The 21,516-nt window shown below is 37.0% G+C and overlaps 1 protein-coding gene across 1 annotated transcript in view; it reads left to right on the forward strand.

Moving 5' to 3' along the window:
- Positions 1 to 21,516, forward strand: part of PDE10A (phosphodiesterase 10A) — a 296,868-nt gene that overhangs the window by 205,250 nt on the left and 70,102 nt on the right. The window contains exons 6-10 of the mRNA XM_027081576.1: positions 7,545 to 7,685; positions 9,688 to 9,843; positions 11,205 to 11,255; positions 12,068 to 12,126; positions 14,078 to 14,129. Of these exons, the coding sequence (XP_026937377.1) occupies positions 7,545 to 7,685; positions 9,688 to 9,843; positions 11,205 to 11,255; positions 12,068 to 12,126; positions 14,078 to 14,129 (459 nt within the window). The remainder of the gene's footprint in view (positions 1 to 7,544; positions 7,686 to 9,687; positions 9,844 to 11,204; positions 11,256 to 12,067; positions 12,127 to 14,077; positions 14,130 to 21,516) is intronic.

The raw sequence follows: 21,516 nt of genomic DNA on the forward strand, positions 1-21,516 counted from the left end.
CCTTTTCTGCTCCACTTGAAGGAGAATGGGGAGAATGGGGAGACCTTGTTTGCAGAGGTCGAAGAGCGGCGGGCGCCTCGAGGCCTGGGTCTGCAGTGTGGGCATCTCCAACGGTGCTTGACTCTTGGAGCCTGGATTTAGACTCCCAAACCCCATGCTGTTAATCACTTGGCTATACTTTTCACTTCATTGTTTGCATACTTCTGCGTGATTATGATTTAGAAAACACTTCTGTATCAATGTATCAATGTATTGATCAATCAATTGATACATTGTATCAATCAATGTATCAATCAAACACTTCTGTCAATCACCTAAGGCAGTATCAATTCAGGACAATTTTAATCAAATGATCTAGTTGAGATTTTTTTTCAGACTACTGAGTGGTACAGATGCAAGCCTCAAATCCACATGATGTGCAGTTATTATTTTTCAGAGGAGATTTTTATTTTCCCTCCAGCAATAAATCCAAGATAATCTGGTTTCCTTGTAATCCCCTTGCAGCTGTAAGTATATTCACCCTTCAAACCAAGATGAGCCCATAGCCCTTTGCTGGTCCTGGCCCCATCCATGCAGCTGAAAATCCACATGAAACTTTACAGTCGGCCCTCAGTATCCACGGGTCCACATCTGCAGACTCAAATCAGCCGCAGATGGGTAGTACTACCACGGCATTTACTGAAATAAATTAACGGATCCACACAGTTCAAACCCATGTTGTTCAAGCGTCAACTCTATATCTAGGCTTTCGTTGATGCTCTCAAGAAAAAGACAGTTTGGGATTTGCTTACCTCACAGGGTTCCTTTATCTGCTTCCTTTTAGATTTCTGTGGATTCCTGCATTCTTCTCAGCCCAGCAATGCATTATAAAATATTTGTGAAATATACTTTATCCAGCTTTTAAATAATTTTAAAATTGTTTTTTTCAGGAATGTCAAATTATCTAATCTGCCATATTGCTTGCAACAGATGTTGACATACTTCTAAAATGTAAGCTAACCATATTAAATAAAATAAAACATTTTTTTTAACAATGAGCAGATACATGTATATTTTCTTATATTTCTTCCTTTGTACGTGAAAGGTAGCATATTATAGATATTTATCAATGTTTTTAAAAATTGTCTCTGGATTTTGAATCATAGTTAGAAAGTGTTTCTTAATAACTCACTTTCAAAACAAAATATATATACTTTAGTGACAAAATTATAATAATGCAACCCAAATGGACTGAGATAAAATTTTTAGTCTATATGAATAAATACCAAGGATTAAGACAGACATGGCAGGGACTATAACATTCTTATACTTATAAAAGTATTAATTTCTTTTTTCGTAAATGAGAATCAGTAGAAAAAATTTAATTTCTGAAATTGATGCATTGAGAAATATAATTTAAATAATATTTAAATACATCAAAAGTTATACTAGGAGAATTTAAAAGCCACATTCATATTACCAGAGAGGAAAAATTTAAAGAAAACATAGAAAGTTTAGGAGATGATAGAAAACAACCTAAGTGGTATTAAAGCACTAAAAATAAAGCATAAAATATGATTATCACAATCATTTTGAAGATAATTTAAAAGATAGTAAAACAATAGAGTGAAAATGACAAATTATGAGAGGATACTTATATTAATAAATGTGAAAATCTAGATAAAATGGACAGTTTTTGAGGAAAATATAAATTGCTCCATTTAATGCAAATGATGATAGAAAAGTAATAGACCAGTAAATGGAAGAAATTGAAAGCAGTGTTGAAATAATGTGTTTTAAAAAGCTGGTAGGACATTTATTTAACACTGTTTCTTGAGCCCCAGCCTTGGTCAGGCAGTCGCTAGCCGTGGGGCACATTGATGAACCAGAATCGTTTCCTGTACTTCTGTACTCACACTCCACTGGGGACAGCCCTTCAGGAGAGAGAATTCCTGTGCTGTCTACATTGTCTCAGAGCTTGGGAAGAGAAGGCAAGTTTCCCAGTTAGCAGCTTAGTTTTCCAAAGAATTTTGATTCTGGAGTTGGATTGTGTGAGTTCCAATTCACCACTTTGGGACTTTGACAAGAGTCTTAAACTTTCTAAGTCTGAATTTAACCTCCATTGGTTAAATGTTACATCATGCATGTTATTTAACAGACCATTTCAGACACCTGCCATATACCAAAAACTGTGCCAAATTGCTGAGCATACAAAGATAAATAAAAAATCATTCCTGTCCTCAAAGAAGGTACAACCAGTAGGAGAAATCAAGAAATCCACAGTTTATCACAGCGCAGGACCTTACGTGCGAGCAGAGGGGAACCAAGGTGTTGATGGGGCTGGCAGGGATGCTGGGGTTGGTGACCCTGAAAAGAGCTTGGATGCTGAGCCCTCTGGTGGAGCAGGGCTTAGGAGGCCTCTTCCTTAATAGACAAGAAGGGACAGTAAAGGAAGAAGCAATTTGTGAGAAATCTGGAGCTGGGAAAGGAAGCCTTTTGTGTTCTGACCAATACCAGTGTCTGACACATAACATATACAAGATGCTCTTGAAATGTTTGTTGGGCAAAACTGATTTTTCCATGATTAAGATTTTGCTTAATTCACTTTTTAATGTTTCTACAGGTTTTCTCTTTCACACCTAGTCACATACTCCACTTACTATGTAACATTTTTTATAATGTCATTACTATAGTTTTTCTTGTGTTACCCGTAATTAGTGGTTTGTGAAAGCTGGAAACCTAGTGATCTCTAATTATACGTCAAACTTTATAATTCATAAAGTAAGTTCATAGATGGCGTTTGTGTATTAGCTTAGAAACCAGTTTACAGCCAGTAGTTTAGAGTAACTGTGTGGCTTTGTTCAATGCACAATGACTTTAGTAGGCTTATTTCTAAGAATTATGCTAACGAAGTTAGGCATGTGGTTCAAGGTCCCGTGTACGTGGGGTTCCTGGCTCACGCCCTCTGCCCGGATCTACATTCATCTACTCTCCAGTGCCATCTAGTGTCTATAAGAAAAATAACTTAATGGTAAGCCTAAATAATGTTTTTTCTTCTTAAAAAGTGGTTCCAAAATTTAACTGGTTGTGAGTTGAAGCCTTAACATGCAAGTGAAGTTTCACGCATCAAGTGATCTTTGAATCGTTCATGGAAAGAAAGATGAGAGCAACTGTTTACCAAGTGAAGTAGACTTCTCTCTTTAGTTGATGTCAGTGAATCAGAGTTTCCCAACTCATCAAAAAATCCTGGTTTTTAAGAAATAATGTGTGATAATCTATTCTATGGCTCTTTACCCACCAAATCTATTTCTCAAAATTAGATTTTTTAACTAATTTGAATGCTTTTTAATCCTTCGTTGAGCCAACTTATTCATTATGACTACCGTTACCAATCTTCTCTAGTTTAAATTATTTAACTTTAGAAATACTTATGAAAATGTACTGTTATCACAAAACTATTGGGTAGTTCATAATGAGTTTCTTTGAAATATTGAAAGAGCTAATTCATCCCCTACTACTGCACGACCTCGCCTCTGGATTGATTTCTAGCTCTTAGGCCAGTCTCCTTGCTTGTGTTGGGAGGGGAAAGGCCTAACAACAGTCAAGCCACCTGCAGAGCTGTCAGGTGGGAATGAAGGTGCAGAGCATCAGTGGGCAGGTGCACGCCCTGAATGCAGTGATGCTCTTCTCTGGAAAGGGTAGAGGTGGTTGAGGTTTGAAACTTTGAACCTTTTCCTCGTTTTTAGTTTTCGTGTAGTTCTCATCTCTAGCCTCTAAAAAATGTTTGTGTTAATAAAAGTTTTCATAGATTCATACAACATTAAAGCAGAAATTAATTTTAGAGACTTATTTCAATGCTGGATGTTATAGATTGTAAAGGTATGCATAATAGTCTTAATACTTTTAAAATGTTATGTAGTGAGGTTTGATGAAAGTTTTCATTCATCCACCTATGAAAATAAATAGTGAGTATAATCTCTTTCATCTTATTAATCTGAACATCCCAGTCAAATTCTTATGTCAAAATTCATAATGATTGGCATGGAGGAGTGGAAGGTACAGACCACTGGGAGTAAGATAGGCTTCCGAGGATGTATTCTACAATACAGGAAATATAGCCAATATTTTGTAATAACTTTAAATGGAACGTAACCTTTAAGCATTGTGTTAAAAATTTTTTTCATATGTCTTTAAAAATTCATCATGATTGATTTTGAAAAATAAAGCCCTTACTTCATTTTTAAGTTTCTTTAGAACTTATTTACACCCATCAGTTGTTAATGCATTAATGCAGGCCCTTCACCAATGAAAAATGCAAAATATGTCTTATAAATTACGATTATTTTGAAACATGAAGAACCCAAGCAAGACTCGCCTTGCCAGATCACAACATGTACTGTAAACTTACGGTAATTAAAATAGCGTGCCAGGCAAACAAACCAACTGGTACAAGATTGAGAGTTCAGAAGCAGACCCACGTGTACTTGGGGATTTAGTATATGATGAAAGTGTCGGTTCAGCCAGTGCGAAAAAGACGACTGTTCGATACACAACTATCTGTTCGATTATTTCTGTGGAGTAAATAAAGGTATATTTAATAAACTTTTCTCCATTCCTGAATACGTGTAAAATTTAGCCTCCAATTTGGAGGTTCGTTATCGACATTGTCTGTTTGCAGTAATAGCTGCCCGTCGGCCTGTTCCACTACAAAGATCATACAGAATATGCTGTTGCAGAGCACACAGTTCAAACCAGTGATAGATCTTTAATCAGAAATGGAGGTCACGGACGGAGCTGTTGCACAGGTGAATCGTGTGGAGTTAAAAAAAATGCCACCCAAAAAGAGTAGGAAACTACTAAGTGCACAGAGGAGAGAAATTGAAGCTGTAAAAACATCAAAAAAACAGGTGTCTGTCTAGGTTGGTCCTCATTTTCCCTTCCTATCTGAGCCTTTGGCCTTCATATGACAACTTATTCAAAATTTTGTTAGCACTTGCCCTCAGCTCTCATTTGTAAACATTTCTGTTTGGTAAGTATGAACAAAAATCATAACCTAATTAGTAAAACAAGTATAAAGTTCCCACTGTAAAAAATTATTTAGTTTTTTGATAATTATTTTCCACAAGGAGTTTTCTACATCAATCAAGTAATTGAAAGATTTCTAAATCATTTATTTTCAGCAAATGTAGTACGTAAAATAGCTTTCCATATACCCAAGGTGCAGTATTTGCTTGTCTGTTTCTTGCGCATCATATAGAAAGCCTACACAGAGGCAATAAATGTTTTATATTAAATAAATGACCTAATAACCTAGGAATGTGTGTGTGTAAGCTATTTTGTCATTGAATTATGAAGCTAAATGAAGATATTATTATGAAGATATTATGATGAAGATATTATGAAGATACTATTAAATCCAGCCTTAAAGGGCATATAGCAAAGTCATCCAAAAGAGATATCCGTTGTATATCTTCAAACAACAAACAAATAAAGTCAACAACTATTTTAAAAAATCCAAAGCTTCTGTCGGGAGCTTGCTTTCGAGTTTACTTCCTATTGCTGTCATGGGAAGGTCTTTAAGACTTAACTGAACGATTCAGGTCAATTTAAGTTCGTTTCCTGCAGTTCTGACTCTGGTTGAGTAAAGAAACATTACTCAGCATCCGTCTTACGATTAACTTTGTCATAGTTTGGAAAAATCATTGTCAATTCTGACTTTTATTCAGGCTAAATATACCACGTCCTTTAACATTTTTTCTTGCAGTCATCTCTCTTCCTGTTCTTGGATCATTTCGCTACTCTCTCTCAATCTTAAGAAGGGGTGACACACTGCATTGTATTGCCACATAGATACTAAATCTAATGAAAGTCTTACTTCGTTTATGTCATATGTGTATTGGTGCATTATAGTAACTATAAAAACTGACTTCTTTCTAGCCTCTTTAAAAATAAAGTGCATTTGTCATTTATCATCTTACGTGTAGCTGAATTGTAAAAATCTTTTTAAAGTGTGTAACTTGTATGTAAACATTTTAAGCTTAATCCTTTTTAAAAGATGCATTCAAAAAGCATTTTTCACAGGCATAATAGTAAATTGCTGCTTAAACACAATCCTAACTAATGTAGATATATTAATGAATAAAAATATTTTGAACTTAACTTGTAATCTTTAGGTAATGACGACTTACTTAAAGCAGATGGGGTGAGAGCCAAAGCTCTTTTCCTCCTCTCTGCTCCCAGTGACTGAAGTAGCTCAAGTTTATAGGGTTCACTCTCTTGTGACTGTAAGGTTTTACTTGAAGAAAGGGCTCTTCGACATTACGAAGCTTGAAAACCACGTTGTCTAAAAAGTAATAACCACATCCAACTCATTGTCCTCAGCTGGACCTAGCTTAGTGCTAGCAAAGCATTAATAGGAGCATCTTTAGCTTCAGAGGTTTGCCTAATACTCACTGCTTCAAAAGGGCATCATCCTTAAGTCACAGCACTCCAATTAAAAATAAAATAAAAGTATAGTGTTGGGGGCTTCCCTGGTGGCGCAGTGGTTGAGAGTCCCCCTGCTGATGCGGGGGACACGGGTTCGTGCCCCGGTCCGGGAGGATCCCACATGCCACAGAGCGGCTGGGCCCGTGAGCCATGGCCGCTGTGCCTGCGCGTCCAGAGCCTGTGCTCCACAATGGGAGGGGCCGCAACAGTGAGAGGCCCGCGTACGGCAAAAAAAAAAGTATAGTGTTGGGAGAATTTAGCAGAACTTCAATATTTTTCAAATTGAGTAGATAATCATAATACAGTTATGTCAAAATATTGCTCCCCATGCCCAGATGACTTGTTTGGATGAGCAATTCTTAATTAGTAGAAATTTATTTTAAAATATAATTTGGTTTAGTCAAAATAACAGATCATATTTTTAAAAACATTTCTTTTAAAATAGTTTCAAATGTTACCCTCCCACCTAGTCTTTTGAGACGGAAAGATACACCCAGCTTTGTCCTTTCTTTTTTTTTTTTGGTGTGTGTGTGCAGAGAAGAGCAAAAATTTTACCAAGAGTATTCTGAATCTGTAATTTTATGGGCAGGTCAGTTTTAGGAATGGAGTGGTTGAGTATTAAAAATAGAAGTAATGTTCTGAAAAAGATTTTTAATGAAAATGAAAAAATATAACCAAATCACGTTGACCTGTAGTCACAGAGCCATGTGGCAAGTCTGTAGGGTGGTGGGGTGCAGTGTGTCTGTTTCTTGTGTGATAGTTTCTTGAGCCCAAGGACAGCTTACATTTTGTTTTCATTTTATTATTTTCTGTGGATAAAAATCGGAGGCTATTTTAAGAGATTTTCTGCACCTAGACATTTGTGTGAGTCCTGTATCTAGCCTATGTGTTGTGTGCGTAGGACATATGAAAGAGAGTTTCACCTCAGATGCTCAGTTTGGTCACGCAAAGCACCTTTCCTCATCTTACGTCTCTACTTTTCCTTGGCTCACAGATTTCTCGCGATTGTTAAGTAATCTTTTCGTCCTGTGCCAAAGACTTTCCTAAGTCTATAAAACATATTCCTTTTTTCTTCCTAGAGCCTTTGTGTGTTTACCCCACCTGGAATCAAGGAAGGAAAACCCAGGCTCATCCCTGCTGGGCCCATCGCCCAGGGCACCACCACCTCTGCCTATGTGGCCAAGTCCAGAAAAACGTTGCTAGTAGAAGACATCCTTGGGGTAAGTGGCTTTTTACCCTTTGTGACATTCGTAACCTGAAGTATTTAATTAAGAAAGATAACATATACTCTTGATGTTTTAATTTAAGCCATTTTATAACAGCTTTAAAGCAAGATACAGATCAATAAATGCATTTGTATGTAAACTAATTCTTTGTACTCCAAGAATTATATCTTACATACCCCTAAGATTTAGATTTGAGTAGTTGTTCTTTCAACATTTGCCAGTATAGTTAAGCATAAAGTGTATACTCATAGTCATATAGACTAGATGATTACTGTTTTATGTTTCATATCCTAGCAGGATATATGTGAATGAGTCAGCTATTGCTGTGTGACGAACTACCCCAGATTTTAATGGGGTCATACAGCCACCACTCACTGTCTCTGGATCAGGCCATTCTGCTGATCTGGGCTATCTTTGACTGGGCTTGTTTATGTGTCTGAGATCAACTGGCCATCACTTAGGAGCTGGCCAGTCTTAGGTGGCCTTCGATCTCTGTGTGTGTCTCACCACCCCATCCAGTAAGGCTAGCGTCATGTTCTTATGATGGTGGCAGGTGTCAGAGAGAAGAAGTGGACACATGCAAGTGACTTTTCAAGCCTCTGCTTACATCAAATTCACTGCCCTCAGGTTAGCCAAGCAAATCTCATGGGAGGCCCAGAATGAGTGTAGGAGGGTCTGACCAAGGCCATGGGTACAGAGAACAGGACAAAACAGAGCCCTCAGAGCAGTCTGCCACAGTGCATGTGTACACTGTGATGAAATGTCACTGCATGAGCTCAGACTTTGAAACTGACAAGCATACAAACAAGTATATAGGTGTCATGAATTTGCTCTGAAAAAGTACTAAATTGGAGTCACAAAATCTAGATATTAATTTTGTTTTTGCCACTAGTTATCTGTATAGCCTTGAACAAATCAGGTTACTAGTTACTTTATCAAAAATAAGAAAAGAAAAAGTGCTAAAAAATAAATGTTTCACAGTATAATGTATATAGACAACAATACTGTATTATAATCATCAAACTTGCTGAGAGACTAGATCTTAATTATTCTCACCACAAAAAAGAAGAGATAATTATGTGGCTTGATAGAGGTATTAACAACGCTACAGTGGCAACCATATTACAATATATAAACGTATCAACATGTTGTATACCTTAAACTTCCACAGTGTTGGATGCCAAATATACTTCATTTCTAAGAAGTAAACGTAAAAAGTAGATACTGTATAAGTTGTCATTTCAAAATGTTCTATTGTATGTATATGCAAGCTTTCAAAATATCTGTAAATTACAAAGTATAGATTTATACCAGTCTATTCATGAAAAGCTTCCTGTAGACCACAGAAATTGAATACATAGAATTGACGTTTTGATATTAATTCATCTGAGTTTCTTGTGTTCCTTTGAGTGATTTTGCTAAGCTAGAAAGTTAAGTCAAAGAGCCGATTCATTTCTTATGATAGGTAATTGGTAATTATTGGATGATCTGAATATCTAATATGGGCCTTTGAGGTTCAGTTACAATGACTTTCATTAACATATGCTTTTGTGTTATTCTAACCTTAAAAATAGAAGGGAAGAAATTTTATACATGTAATTTCCTTCCTATGGCCTTTACATTTGGAGTAATTTTCACTTGTGACCTTATACCTGTAAATCCCTTAGTTCTGGTACACACCAGGTGAGGAATAAATGAATGTTAACCATCATAATTACTTTTATTATTGCATGAAGTTATGTATATTCATTCACTAATTAAATTCTACTGTACAGTGATAAAGAAACATTAAATCCATATTTGGGTATAAGTTCCTCGTTGCTAAAGATAAGCATTTTCTTAAGCAGTGTTTATAGTGGCCATGATCATTTGGTTTTCCTTTGAAAAGGACTGCTCATTACTGATGACGAGTATAAGGAATTTTCTGATCGAATCATAACTTGATGATTCCATTACTTTCACTGAGTTTATATCTTTTACCCTTCTGTTTTTTTAGGATGAACGATTTCCAAGAGGTACCGGACTGGAATCAGGGACGCGTATCCAGTCTGTTCTTTGTTTGCCAATTGTCACGGCGATCGGTGATTTGATCGGCATCCTTGAGCTGTACCGGCACTGGGGCAAGGAAGCCTTCTGTCTGAGTCATCAGGAGGTGAGGCCTGGACACTGCCTGTGAGGACTTTTAGTTGCACCTAGTTCACTGAAGGTGCTTATTAATATTGTTCCGTTAATAAATGATGAATATTTCATGAGGGAATATTTAAAGCCGTAATTTGCTTAATAATATTTTGATACTACTACTAACGATTTTTTAAAACATTTTTTTTGTCTTGCAGTTGTTTAGAGAGGACACTCACTCAATATAGCGATATAGAAATTTATAGTAAGTTATTTTAGTAAGGATCCATTTTAACAATAAAAATAAAATACCATCTTGTGAATCAAATGAAGTAGTAGGATGGCTTTGGAGAGTTTTCACATTCTAGTTGACCCCTTAAAAATGTCCTCTTCCTAGAGTATGTCCTGATTAGAAGTAACAGCCTCAAATCCATTTGGGAAACAATAACTTCCGTTCACTGTTCCCTGAACCGGAACGGCTCAGTCCTACTAAAACCAAACAGTACATGATCTATCTGTCAGACGAGGTGTTCACCCAAGTCCCTCCGTGGCCTGCACCCCGTGTGCACTTACCAAGATGACCTGTCTTCTGCTGCTCCAGCCCCTTCCCTGCCTGCAGCCATGCTGGGCCCTCTCCTGCACACAGCCTGCGCCTCTGTTCTCCCTCCCCTTGCACTGCGCTTGTCCTGTACCCAGCCCCAGCTGCCTCCTTCAGGAGTGTGCTCTAAGGTCACCCTCTCTGATCAGGCTTCGCTGAACACCGCACACAGACGTGAGCGGCTCCTGTCCCTCTGTCGTGCCTCTTTTCCGCTATAGCCGCGTCACCAGCCAGTATAACGTGCGCTTCGCTTTATTTTCTTTCTCGCCCTTCTCTCTTCCTGCGCAGCAGCTGTGAGCTGTTCTGTTGTTCATGCTGTATGTCCAGCATCTAGAACAGCGCCTGGTACCTAGTAGGCACCCAATAAATATTTGTTAGATGGATGAAAAATCAAAGAAATGGAATAGATAGACGTTTGAGCGCTTGTCAGTGAAGTCTGGGAAACACTTCCTCATTCTAAAGTGGTCATTAGAGGCCTTTTTAGTAGTATTTTGGTTGAACTGAAAAATAATTATTTTATGTTAAAATCATTGGATGAAAGCTCTCTTAATCAATTTATCTTCCTTTTTAACCGGAAGTAGGAGGGACAAGAGAGCATTAAACTCAATAATAAAGAAGTGGGAAATATAAAAGAGAAACTTTATATATGTTTGACTATTCACATTTGGCAAAATATTCAAAAATGCAGTGATCTTACAAAATTGTTCATATATGTTTATGCTAGAGTCCTTCGCTGGGATGTCTGCATGTGACTGATAAAAACTTGCTTCATACTCTTTTTTTTTTTTTTTTTTTAGGTTGCAACAGCAAATCTTGCCTGGGCTTCAGTAGCCATACATCAGGTTCAGGTGTGTCTTTGGGATGTTTTCACAGGGGCTTCCTAGGAGAAAAGGGTGTTTGGAGTGCAGCATTGGGGAACGGAATGGAGGTTAACAAGTAACCCAGTGCTTTGTTTTTGGATATTAGGTATTTTGTTGTTTCTAAAATGTTTGATCTATTCGCTTATATTTACTTACTCCCTGCCTTAAATATTTTCCAATTAATTATTTTTATATATTTACATATAATGTTAAATTATTTATGTTCCCTATCATGGTTTTTGTTTTCCACTGAAAGCCCAGGAATGACCTCCTCCTGGCAGTAACACTGATATTTTTATGATTCCATTTCCTAAATTAAAACATCCACTAAACTAAGTGTTATATGAAAATATTAATCTTAAACATTAATTGTTATTTAAGATACCTGATTCTCTTGAAAATGTGATCTAATTTAAAAGATCACAAACTGCATGGAGTTTTCCCGAGAACTAGACTTTTAAGTTCAGGAACATGGCAGCAATAGAATTCTATTTTGTATCTTCCACTTTTTCTCGTTTTGTTCCTTTAAGTCCATTTCAGCAAACTCAGGTTGATGAGGAACTGTCTGATAGGGAGAAAATGTATATATATTTCAGGATAATGGTATGAGAAGCAAGGGCTTTCTGGACCTGACAGTATTGAATGTAGGTAGGATATGCACCCAAGTACAATTTTAAAAGCATTGAAGTAGTGATTGTGTTACGCCTTTTTAAATAAATAAGGTAAATAGTATTCTGGAATTTTTATTCTTAAATAAGCAGAACTCCCTTAAAATTAATAGCCATTATTTTGTATGGCAGGTATGCAGAGGTCTTGCCAAACAGACTGAATTGAATGACTTTCTACTCGACGTATCAAAGTAAGTGTTCATTTCTAGGGATGTGGTAGCTCTTATTGATCAACGGTTTAGATTAAGTGCAGGCTCTGACAGTGATAGATTACTGTCTAGTGCAGTCAGTAACAGAAGACCAATCTTTATTAGGCGAGTGGTAAGGTAAGTATGGTCGTTCGTATTTTGGATCACAGAGTTACATCCTCATCCACGTTCACTTTACAAGTGAAGGATCGCAGATGTATATGTGATGATTTTAATTTACAAGCTGGTATATATTTTCTAAACAGACTCACTAGAAGGTGTTAGAGACTATCTAGAGAGATGCACTAAGTATTGATACTTCTATTTTCATAGGAGAAAACTGACAGCAGTAGAAGGAGAGGAAATGTCCTAGTTTATTATTTTCCAAATAGTCCTCTCTGGCCTTTTCAACAAATGTCAGTACATTAAAACAGACTCTTAATATGATCATTTTAATTATCTCATGTATAGTAGCTCAGATATCATTCTCCAGAAAATGCTCCATTTCCCTGAAGTTTGACCTAGAAAAACTCCCTTGAGCTGGCAGTGGAAGCAATTACAGATATTTATTAAATTTCAGGTTCATAGTGGGTTTGCTTGCTACAGGGAAGATCTCGTATTTCTCTGACCCATCTGCTTAATTGTTGAAATCTAAAACGCCCCAGGACATGGTAACTTCAGGTCCCATCCTCTGACAAGTTAACTCAAGGTGTGATGTACCTGTGCCTCCAAGGCCTCCAACACAACTCTGACTGTGTTCTCACTCACATGTCACCCTGGCACACTTCATAACCAACTCATCACCCAGTCTAGTAATCCTCATCACTAATGATTCTGAAGTTGCTGCTTTGTGCTTTGGAATATAAAATTAGAGAGGTATGGGACTGAGGGAGTGCTCTATTGATCCCCTAGGCCAACTATCTTCTTTGAGATGGAATTAAACAGTATCTCTGGGACACATGATATTACGACTTCAGAAACACCTAGGAAGGGAAGCTGTGCACGTTCTCGTACTAATGTATTTGAATACTTTGCAGGTCTCCCAAAGTCCAATTAAAACCCTCATGTGACACCTTAAATCTGTTCCCCAGTGGGAAACCCATTTGCTTCCCCCTGTTGCTTGCAGGATATTCCTCAGTGGGTGGTGTAACGAAGCGTATTGGTAGCTTCAGGCCAGATGATTTCTCTTCTAAAAAAAGGACATTGTTTATTGCTATAACTTACCTTAATCCTGAATACATTACTAAATTCTCACAAAACTAAACTGGAAGCGGTACCTTGCCAATCGGGTCTATATTAAGAGTATTTCTTTATAGATTCCCTGTAACACGTGCCTGTTGATTCCTCTGTTTCTCTGGTCTACATTTTAATGTATGTACCATATGCCTCCCAAATATTTACTTGCAGTTCAAAATGATGAATATATATTTTACTCGTGTAAAGTGGTCAGGTCCTTGCCATTATTTGTATTCTGAGATCTCGTCTCAAATGAATTGCCTTGCTTTCTTAGTACAGTTAAACTACATTTTAACTTTTGAGTTTTTCCAGTGATAATTTACATTTTTAGCATATTAATGAGATTTAGCAAATTTAAATATTTTTATTTTAGATCAAAGTAATTTGTGAGGTATTAAGTTTGATGAAACCAATTTTATTTCTTCATAGTTTAAGTTAAATGCCCCAAACTTTCTCCCTACCTTGTATACTTACTGATAAAATAATTACTTAACGCAGCCTCCGGAATTAGAGTCCTTATACTAAAGTCAATGATAAACTTTCATTTCTCTCTTTACAATAATATTATTGGTTGTTTCCACAAAAGGACAAAAATCAAACAACATATACCTTTATGTTTTTTATTTAAATGTAGACAAAATTGGGAAATGTATTCAAAGTTTAACATGTTCTTTGTTCTAATAACATTACTTAAAGGTTTTATCTTCCTTTTTTTCAGAACGTATTTTGATAACATAGTTGCAATAGATTCTCTACTTGAACACATAATGGTAGGTTGCCTTCTGTTTGGAAAATGACTTGATTTAATCCTTAGATTCATGTCCTAATATGTGGTGGAACATTTTATTGTACGAGACACACGTGCTCTTTTAAATATGATGAAAGGGTGGTGCTTAGTGATCTGGAGGTGTCACCTTGATTTGTCACTTCTGTTAATTTTGGAGGGGTTTTGAATAGTGTTTTGAAAAATACCTCAGAGTTTTTGATTATTTAGTGGAGAGCTAATTTGGAAAAACGTTTAGTTTCTTTTTATGATTTCTTCAGAATACCTTTTGCATATAGGTTATATTAGGAATTTCCAGTGGATTCTTCCTGATCTTGAGGTTCATTCTACTTAGTTTTAGTCATAACTATTTCTCTCTTCTAGAAGACTCACAGGCAACTGTGGTTGAAAGCCACATGAAATAGAATTTTTTTCCGCCACGTGTAGTGTTGCTGCTTTAGTGCTCTGGAGAGACTCCACTGAGGAAGTGGCTTCTAGTAGTCGAAGTGATGTGCATGTGTACCCATGGGTGCCAGGCTGGCTTGCTCGGTGCTGTTCGTGCCCTGTTGTCTATTTTGATAAATATTCTTTCTCCTTCCCATCTTCCTGGTCTTTCTCAAAATATAGTAATCCTGTGCAACAAGGGTTTTTTCACCTCCAGGTTTCTGATGTGCACTGATCAATTTCTCTTTGATACCATGGCAGGCCAGGTATGGAGTGTGATATGCTCAGTGTCTTGTAGAAACAGACAGTTTACTGAGGGTAATATTAGGGGTTATTACTTTTACACATTCTTTCTGTAATTAATTACATTGATGATTTTACAGTTGACCCTTGAACTGCATGGGTTTGAATGGGTCCACTTATGCATGGACTTTTGTCAGTACTAAATACTATAGTACTACACGATCTGCTGTTGTGGAATTTGCAGATGTGGAACCGTGGATACGGAGGAACCGCGTATGTGGAGGGCGATGTAAGTTATATAGGGGTTTTTGACTGTGTAGAGGGTCAGTGCCCCAACCCCTGCCATGTTCAAGGTTCAGCTGTATTTGGACAAAAAAAGAGAAACATTGATTGCACGGTAAAAAAAATAACTCTTTGGTTGTGATACAATTTAAGGAATCTGTAAAGCAATGAAAAGTATTAAGAAGAATATGAAAATATGTAGATATAATATGGATCAACATAGAGCTTGTACAAGGAGTATTGACCAGTTCTTATATTATTAATATTATACTTTAAGAAACAGTTTTATTGAGATACAATTCCTGTATGATACAATTAATCCATTTAAAGTGTTTAAATCAGTGGTTTTTAGTATATTCACAGACATTTGCAACCATCACCAGTCAATTTTAGGACATTTTCATTACTTCAGAAGGAAACTTCATACCATGTTAGCTGTCGCCTCTCCATCACCACATTTTGGCTAATGCAAATAGTGCTCTTTTGAACATTTGGGTACAATTTTCAGTTCTGATACCTGTTTTCAGTTGTTTTAGGTAAGAGTGGATTTGCTAGGTCACATGGTACTCTATGGTTAACTTTTTGAGGAACAGCCAAACTTTCCATGGCACTTGTGTCATTTTACATTCCTGCCAGCACACGGGTTCCAGTTTCTCCACGTTCTCACTAGCACCGGTTATTATCTTCCTTTTTGATTATTGCCATCATAGTAGATGTGAAGTGCTATCTCAATGTGGCTTTTTGTTTTTGTTTTTGTTTTGCGGTACGCGGGCCTCTCACTGTTGTGGCCTCTCCCGTTGCGGAGCACAGGCTCCGGACGCGCAGGCTCAGCGGCCATGGCGCACGGGCCCAGCCGCTCCGCGGCATGTGGGATCTTCCCGGACCGGGGCACGAACCCGTGTCCCCTGCATCGGCAGGCGGACTCCCAACCCCTGCGCCACCAGGGAAGCCCCTCAATGTGGTTTTGACTATAGCATTTCCCTGGTAACTAATGATGTTGAACATCTTGTCATGTGATGAAAGATTCAGATTCATTGGCTGCTTTTTACTTTAATTTTTAGTGTTATGTTCTAAGATTTCATCAAGTATTATAGATACCACTCCCTTATGTGATGTATCATTGGCAGACATTTTCTCCCATCTGTGTATTATCTTTTCACTCTCCTGATAGTATCTTTTGAAGCACAAAAGGTTTTAACTTTGATGAGGTCTAATTTATCTTTTGTTGCTCAGGCTTATGGTGTCATATCTAAGAATTCATTGCCAAATCAGATATTATGAAAATTGACTCCAATATTTTCTTCTAAGAGTTTTATAGCTTTAGCTTTTACATTTAAGGTTTTGACTTACGTTAGTTAATTTTTGTTTATGGGGTAAGGGTCCAACTTCATTTTTTTTGCATGTAGCTATCCAGTTTTACCAGCACCATTTGTTGAAAAGACTATTATTTCCCCTTTGAATGTGGTCTTGTTAGAATCGGGTGAGCGTAGACACATGGGTTTCTTTTTAGGGTCTCGGTCCTGTTCAGTTGATCTATGTGTCTAGCTTAATGGCAGTACCACCATGTCTTGATTACTGCTGCTTTATAAAAAGTTTTGAAATCAGGAAGTGTGAGTCCTACACATTTGTTCTCCATGTTCAATTATTTTGTTGGCTGTTTTGGGCCCCTCGCAATTCCATATAAATTTTAGAAACCAACTTGTCAGTTTCTACAAATAATTCAGATGGGATTCTGGTAGGGATTTTGTTGACTCTGTAGATCAATTTGGGGAGTATTGCCATCTTAATAATATTAAGACTTCCAGTACATCAGCATGAGATGTTTTCCATTTCTTTAGCTCTTCTTACTCTTTTCAACACTGTTCTGTAATTTTCAGAGTACAAGCGTTGCTCTTCTTTTGGTAAAGTTATTCCTAGGTATTTTATCTTTTAGTGATATTAGAAATGAAATCGTGTTCTTAATTTTATTTTCACATTTTTCATTGAAAATATATAGAAATGAAATTGTTTTTTATATTTTGATCCTGTATCCTGCAACCTTGATGAAGTCATTACTTCCATTAGTTTCCTAGTGGATTATTCAGGGTTTTCTATATGCAAGAGCATGTCATCCGTAATGAGTTATAGTTTTAGTTCCTCCTTTCTAATCTGTATACCTTTTTTTTTTCTCCCTTGCATAATTGATCTGGCTGGATCCTCCAGTACAGTATTGAATTAGGGGATGGTGAATGTGGGCATCCTTGTCTTATTCCTGATCTTAGAGGAGAAGCATCCATTCTCCAGTCTTTCACCATTAAGTAGATGGATTAGTTGTGGACTGTTCATGGGTGGCCTTGATCAGGGTGAGGAAGTTCCCTTGTGTTCCTAGTTTTTTGAGTATTGTAAATATTAATTGGACGTTGGATTTTGTCAACATCCATTTTCTCTGCATTTATTAAGATGATCATGTGTTTTTAAATTTTTAGTCTATTGCATTCCTGTGACGCATCCCTCTTCATCATGGTGTATGATTTATATTGGAACTACCTTAATTTAATAAAATCTTAAGTAGAGTTGATACCTTTAGCATATGTAGCCTTCTTATACAAAAACATTGTCTTATTTTCAATTAAAAATCTCTCTAGATTGAATGTGTTGACTTTGATTCCCCATATTTGCTAAGCTGCTTTTTTTCAGTTTACAGTCTTGGATTTTCAAGAAAGAAAATCGTTTATAATGATATAATGAGAGCAGTGGTTGTACTTTTCCAATGCTTACACTATTTCTTTTTTGTTTTTTAATGTATTCGCTAGGACCTAAGAACACTGTTGAAAGGAACCAGTGAGAGTGGATATAGTTTTCCTAATGTGCACACTGTTCCTCAGTGGGGGGTGATATTGACATTTTAGGCAGACCCTCTCCTCCTCACACAGTACTGGCCTGAGCATTGCAGGTGTTCAGCATCTTTAACCTCTGAGAACTAAATGCCAAGAGCTACTCGTCACCAGCCGGTCCACCAGAAATAGAAATGCCTTCACCGTTTTCACATTCTCCGTGGAGAGGTGGTTCATCGGCTAGTTGAAAATGAATGAATGAGACTTTCCAATTAATTTTTATAAATTTATGGACACTTCAAATATTCTTCTGATCTGTACTTAAATTCCCTTCCTCATCTGTAATTCAATTAATGAATATTTTCTCCCACCCTCCCTCTCTCTCTCTCAAATCAGACTCGCCTTGATCTTGTTTGTTAATTTGGACTCTTTGGTGTAAAAGCCAAAAGACATCAACTACCTAACTCATATTAGTTTGAGAGAATAAAAGGAGGGATTTCTTGGCCCTTATCACTGAAAACCTTGAAATTTCAGACTTCTGTAATTGCCGGACCTGGGGCCTCAAATTATGTTTTCAGGAATATGTCCTTCTCTGTCTGTCCAGCTCACGTATGTGTGGTCCATGATAAAACACAGCATAATTTTACTTCTTCCTTTTTTGCATTTTAATCTTATATATTTGGGGGGCGCAACCAGATATTTTAAGTCTTTTTTTAATTTGCTTTTTTATGTTACACCTGTAACTCCTTACATATCATTTCCTAGTGAATTTTACAGCTTCGTTATAGTTTTAGTGGGTTCTTTGCTCATCACCTTTTCTTGTACCCCAGGTCTTCCCGTGCTTTCTTGAATTTATCTATTTGTTTATTTTTGCTCAAGCTCATCTGTGTGCTTGAGAAATGTCTTTATTTTGCCTTATGACTGAATGCTAGTTTGACTTGGTAAAGAATTTTAAGTTTAAGACAAGTTTTCCTCAGAAATTTGAAGATATATTTCCACTGAATTTTAAATCCTCTGTTGCTGTCAAAAATTATCTTCCGCTTGTAAGTAAACCTGCGTGCGTGTGCGTGTGTGTGTGTGCATGTGTGTGTCTGTGCGTGTGTGAGAGAGGATGTGTGTAGGAGCGGGGATGGCTTTTAGAATGACCTTCTGAGGCTTGGAGTTCATCAGTATTACCAACATATGCCTAGGATTTCTTTATTAACTCTTTTCCAGTATGTGAGTGTCATTTCAAACTGGAAGTTTAATATTCGGGGAGAATGAAGAAGTAAACGTGCTTAGAGTCACTCATCTTAAAACAGAAGTCTTTCTTATTGCATGTAATTGTTTTCAGTTGATTTTCTTGACTTTTCAACATACTCAGTAACATTGTCACCTAACAGTAAAACTTTTGTCTCTTCAAATATGTATACTCATGCGTTTTTTACCTAATTGTGTGTTAATACTTATAACATGTCTTTGTCTTGTTCATAACTTTAATGTCTTAATTGGTTAATTCTGGTATTTTATCATTTTGTATGATGAGGACTGATATGGTCACATATTATCAGGATGTGTATACATACCGATATATACACATGTACGTATATATTTTTTCTTCTCTTCCCATTTCACTAAAACTTTATCATGAATAATTACTGAATTTCATTACATATATTTTTTGACAGCCATAAAGACAATCATATGATTTTTCTCCTTTGTTTTATTGCTTTATGAGCTATAACAATAGACTTTACAATACTGGACAGTTATGAATAGAGTGTAATTTTAAAATATGGAAATTTTAAAATATTTATTCCTGTTTGACTTGCTAATATGTGTATTTATAATTTTCCTTCTGTTTCCAAGGTAAATTGGTCTGTGATTTTCTTTTTTATAGTATCTTTGTCAATTTTTAGTATCAGTGACATAGCAGGGGTTGTAAAAATAACTGGAGAAGTTTTGTTCTGTCTGAACTTACAACGATTTAAATTAGATGGGACTTTATTCGTGAAGACTCTTAAGTAATTCATATTTGAAATCATTTGGGCCTGCTGCCTTTTATGGGAATAAATTATTTTTACGGTATTTCAATTGTCTTTATGATTCTGATTCCATTCAGATTTTTCAACTCCTTCTAAATTCATTTCCTTTTTCTAGAAAATTGTCCATTTCATCCAGATTTTTATAACTATTGACCTAAATATGTGCCCAAGTATCAAGCAGCCAGCATGACCACTAAGGATGCAGATGTCACTGTAGATAGTTTATTATGACTTAATAACTCAAGATCGCGTGAGTGTGCAGAATAAACGGGTGATGGTTCTGGGATCGCCAGCAGTGACACCCATAGCTCCCTTCCCACCGTCACGTTGTCCCTCCTCCTCAAGTATTTATTGAGAGCTCTTATATGTTCTAACCTAAGGGCTGGCAAATTCTTTTAAGGGCCAGTAGTAAAGTTTTATGCTTCGTGGGCCGTACTGTGTTGCAACTACTCGACGCTGCTGTTGTAGCAACTGTGAACCATGCCTAAAGGAATGCACGTGGCTCCGTCCCAGTGAAACTTTATCTACAAACACAGGCAATGGGGTGGATTTAAATGGCCTGTGGACTTTAGCCGTCCTCTGCTCTAGGCCTGGTTCTGGGCGTTTGGAATACCGTGGGGGAAAGGAAGCAGTTTCCACTGATGAGGTCCTCATCAGTCAGCTTGTGGCCAAGACAGGTCACCTGGAAATTCTAACACTCATAATGCCCCGTACTTGGTCCGTGGCGTATAAGGCACAGCCAGTGTTTGCTGAGTGAATGAGTACAGCTTATAATAGCAGGAAAGACAAAGATACGATATGAGAATGAACCGGGGTACCTAACCCACTCTGATTTCTTTTTATTTAATCTATAAGGTATTTTTACATGAGATTATATGTTTTCCTCTGACCACAAGGTGGCCTATGTCCCTTTTGCGTAGACTTTGTGATGGCTTTTTTTCTCTGAGAAGTAATTCTTTTTCTCTGAGCAATAATTTCACGTCTATCATCTTGATGTTGCCAGAATTCTGAATATGGGTAAATACAATTTTTTGTGACATACCTGTAATCCCAGCCCACTGGGGACAGTGAGAAATGTTAGGCGTTAAAGACATACTTGTTGAAGGGAATTGATGAACAAATGCATGACAATATGAATCCACAATTTTCCATTCAGAAATAGTAAGTCATGTTTGATAATAAGAGCACAGGCCATGGAAACAGCTAGTATGAGTTCAAATACCAGATCCGTTTACTAGCCACATGATAGCGGACAAGTTAAGTGACCTCTCTGTGCCTCAGTTTTTCTAATGTGTAGAAAGGCGGTTAAGTTTCCCCTGAATTAATATTGTTATTGTGAGGATGAAGTGAATTAATGCACATAAGTCTATGAAAACTATCTGGCACATAGTAAACTCTTACTAATGGTTACACATTATTGTTAGTGCAGCAAATAAAATGCAGCTGATGTAAATATGAACACTGTGTGTCTTATTGGACACACATTTCATACTTTTTACAACTGGTATGTTGTAAACGCCAGCCGGTCAGAATGGATGCTGGCCTGAGAGCTGACAGAGGCTCAGACTAGGGCATCAGGGAGCCCTGA

Source organism: Aethalodelphis obliquidens, unplaced genomic scaffold (genome assembly GCF_003676395.1).
Source record: "Aethalodelphis obliquidens isolate GAN/ISIS:26980383/991018 unplaced genomic scaffold, ASM367639v1 scaffold3, whole genome shotgun sequence".
NCBI classification, from domain to species: domain Eukaryota; kingdom Metazoa; phylum Chordata; class Mammalia; order Artiodactyla; family Delphinidae; genus Aethalodelphis; species Aethalodelphis obliquidens.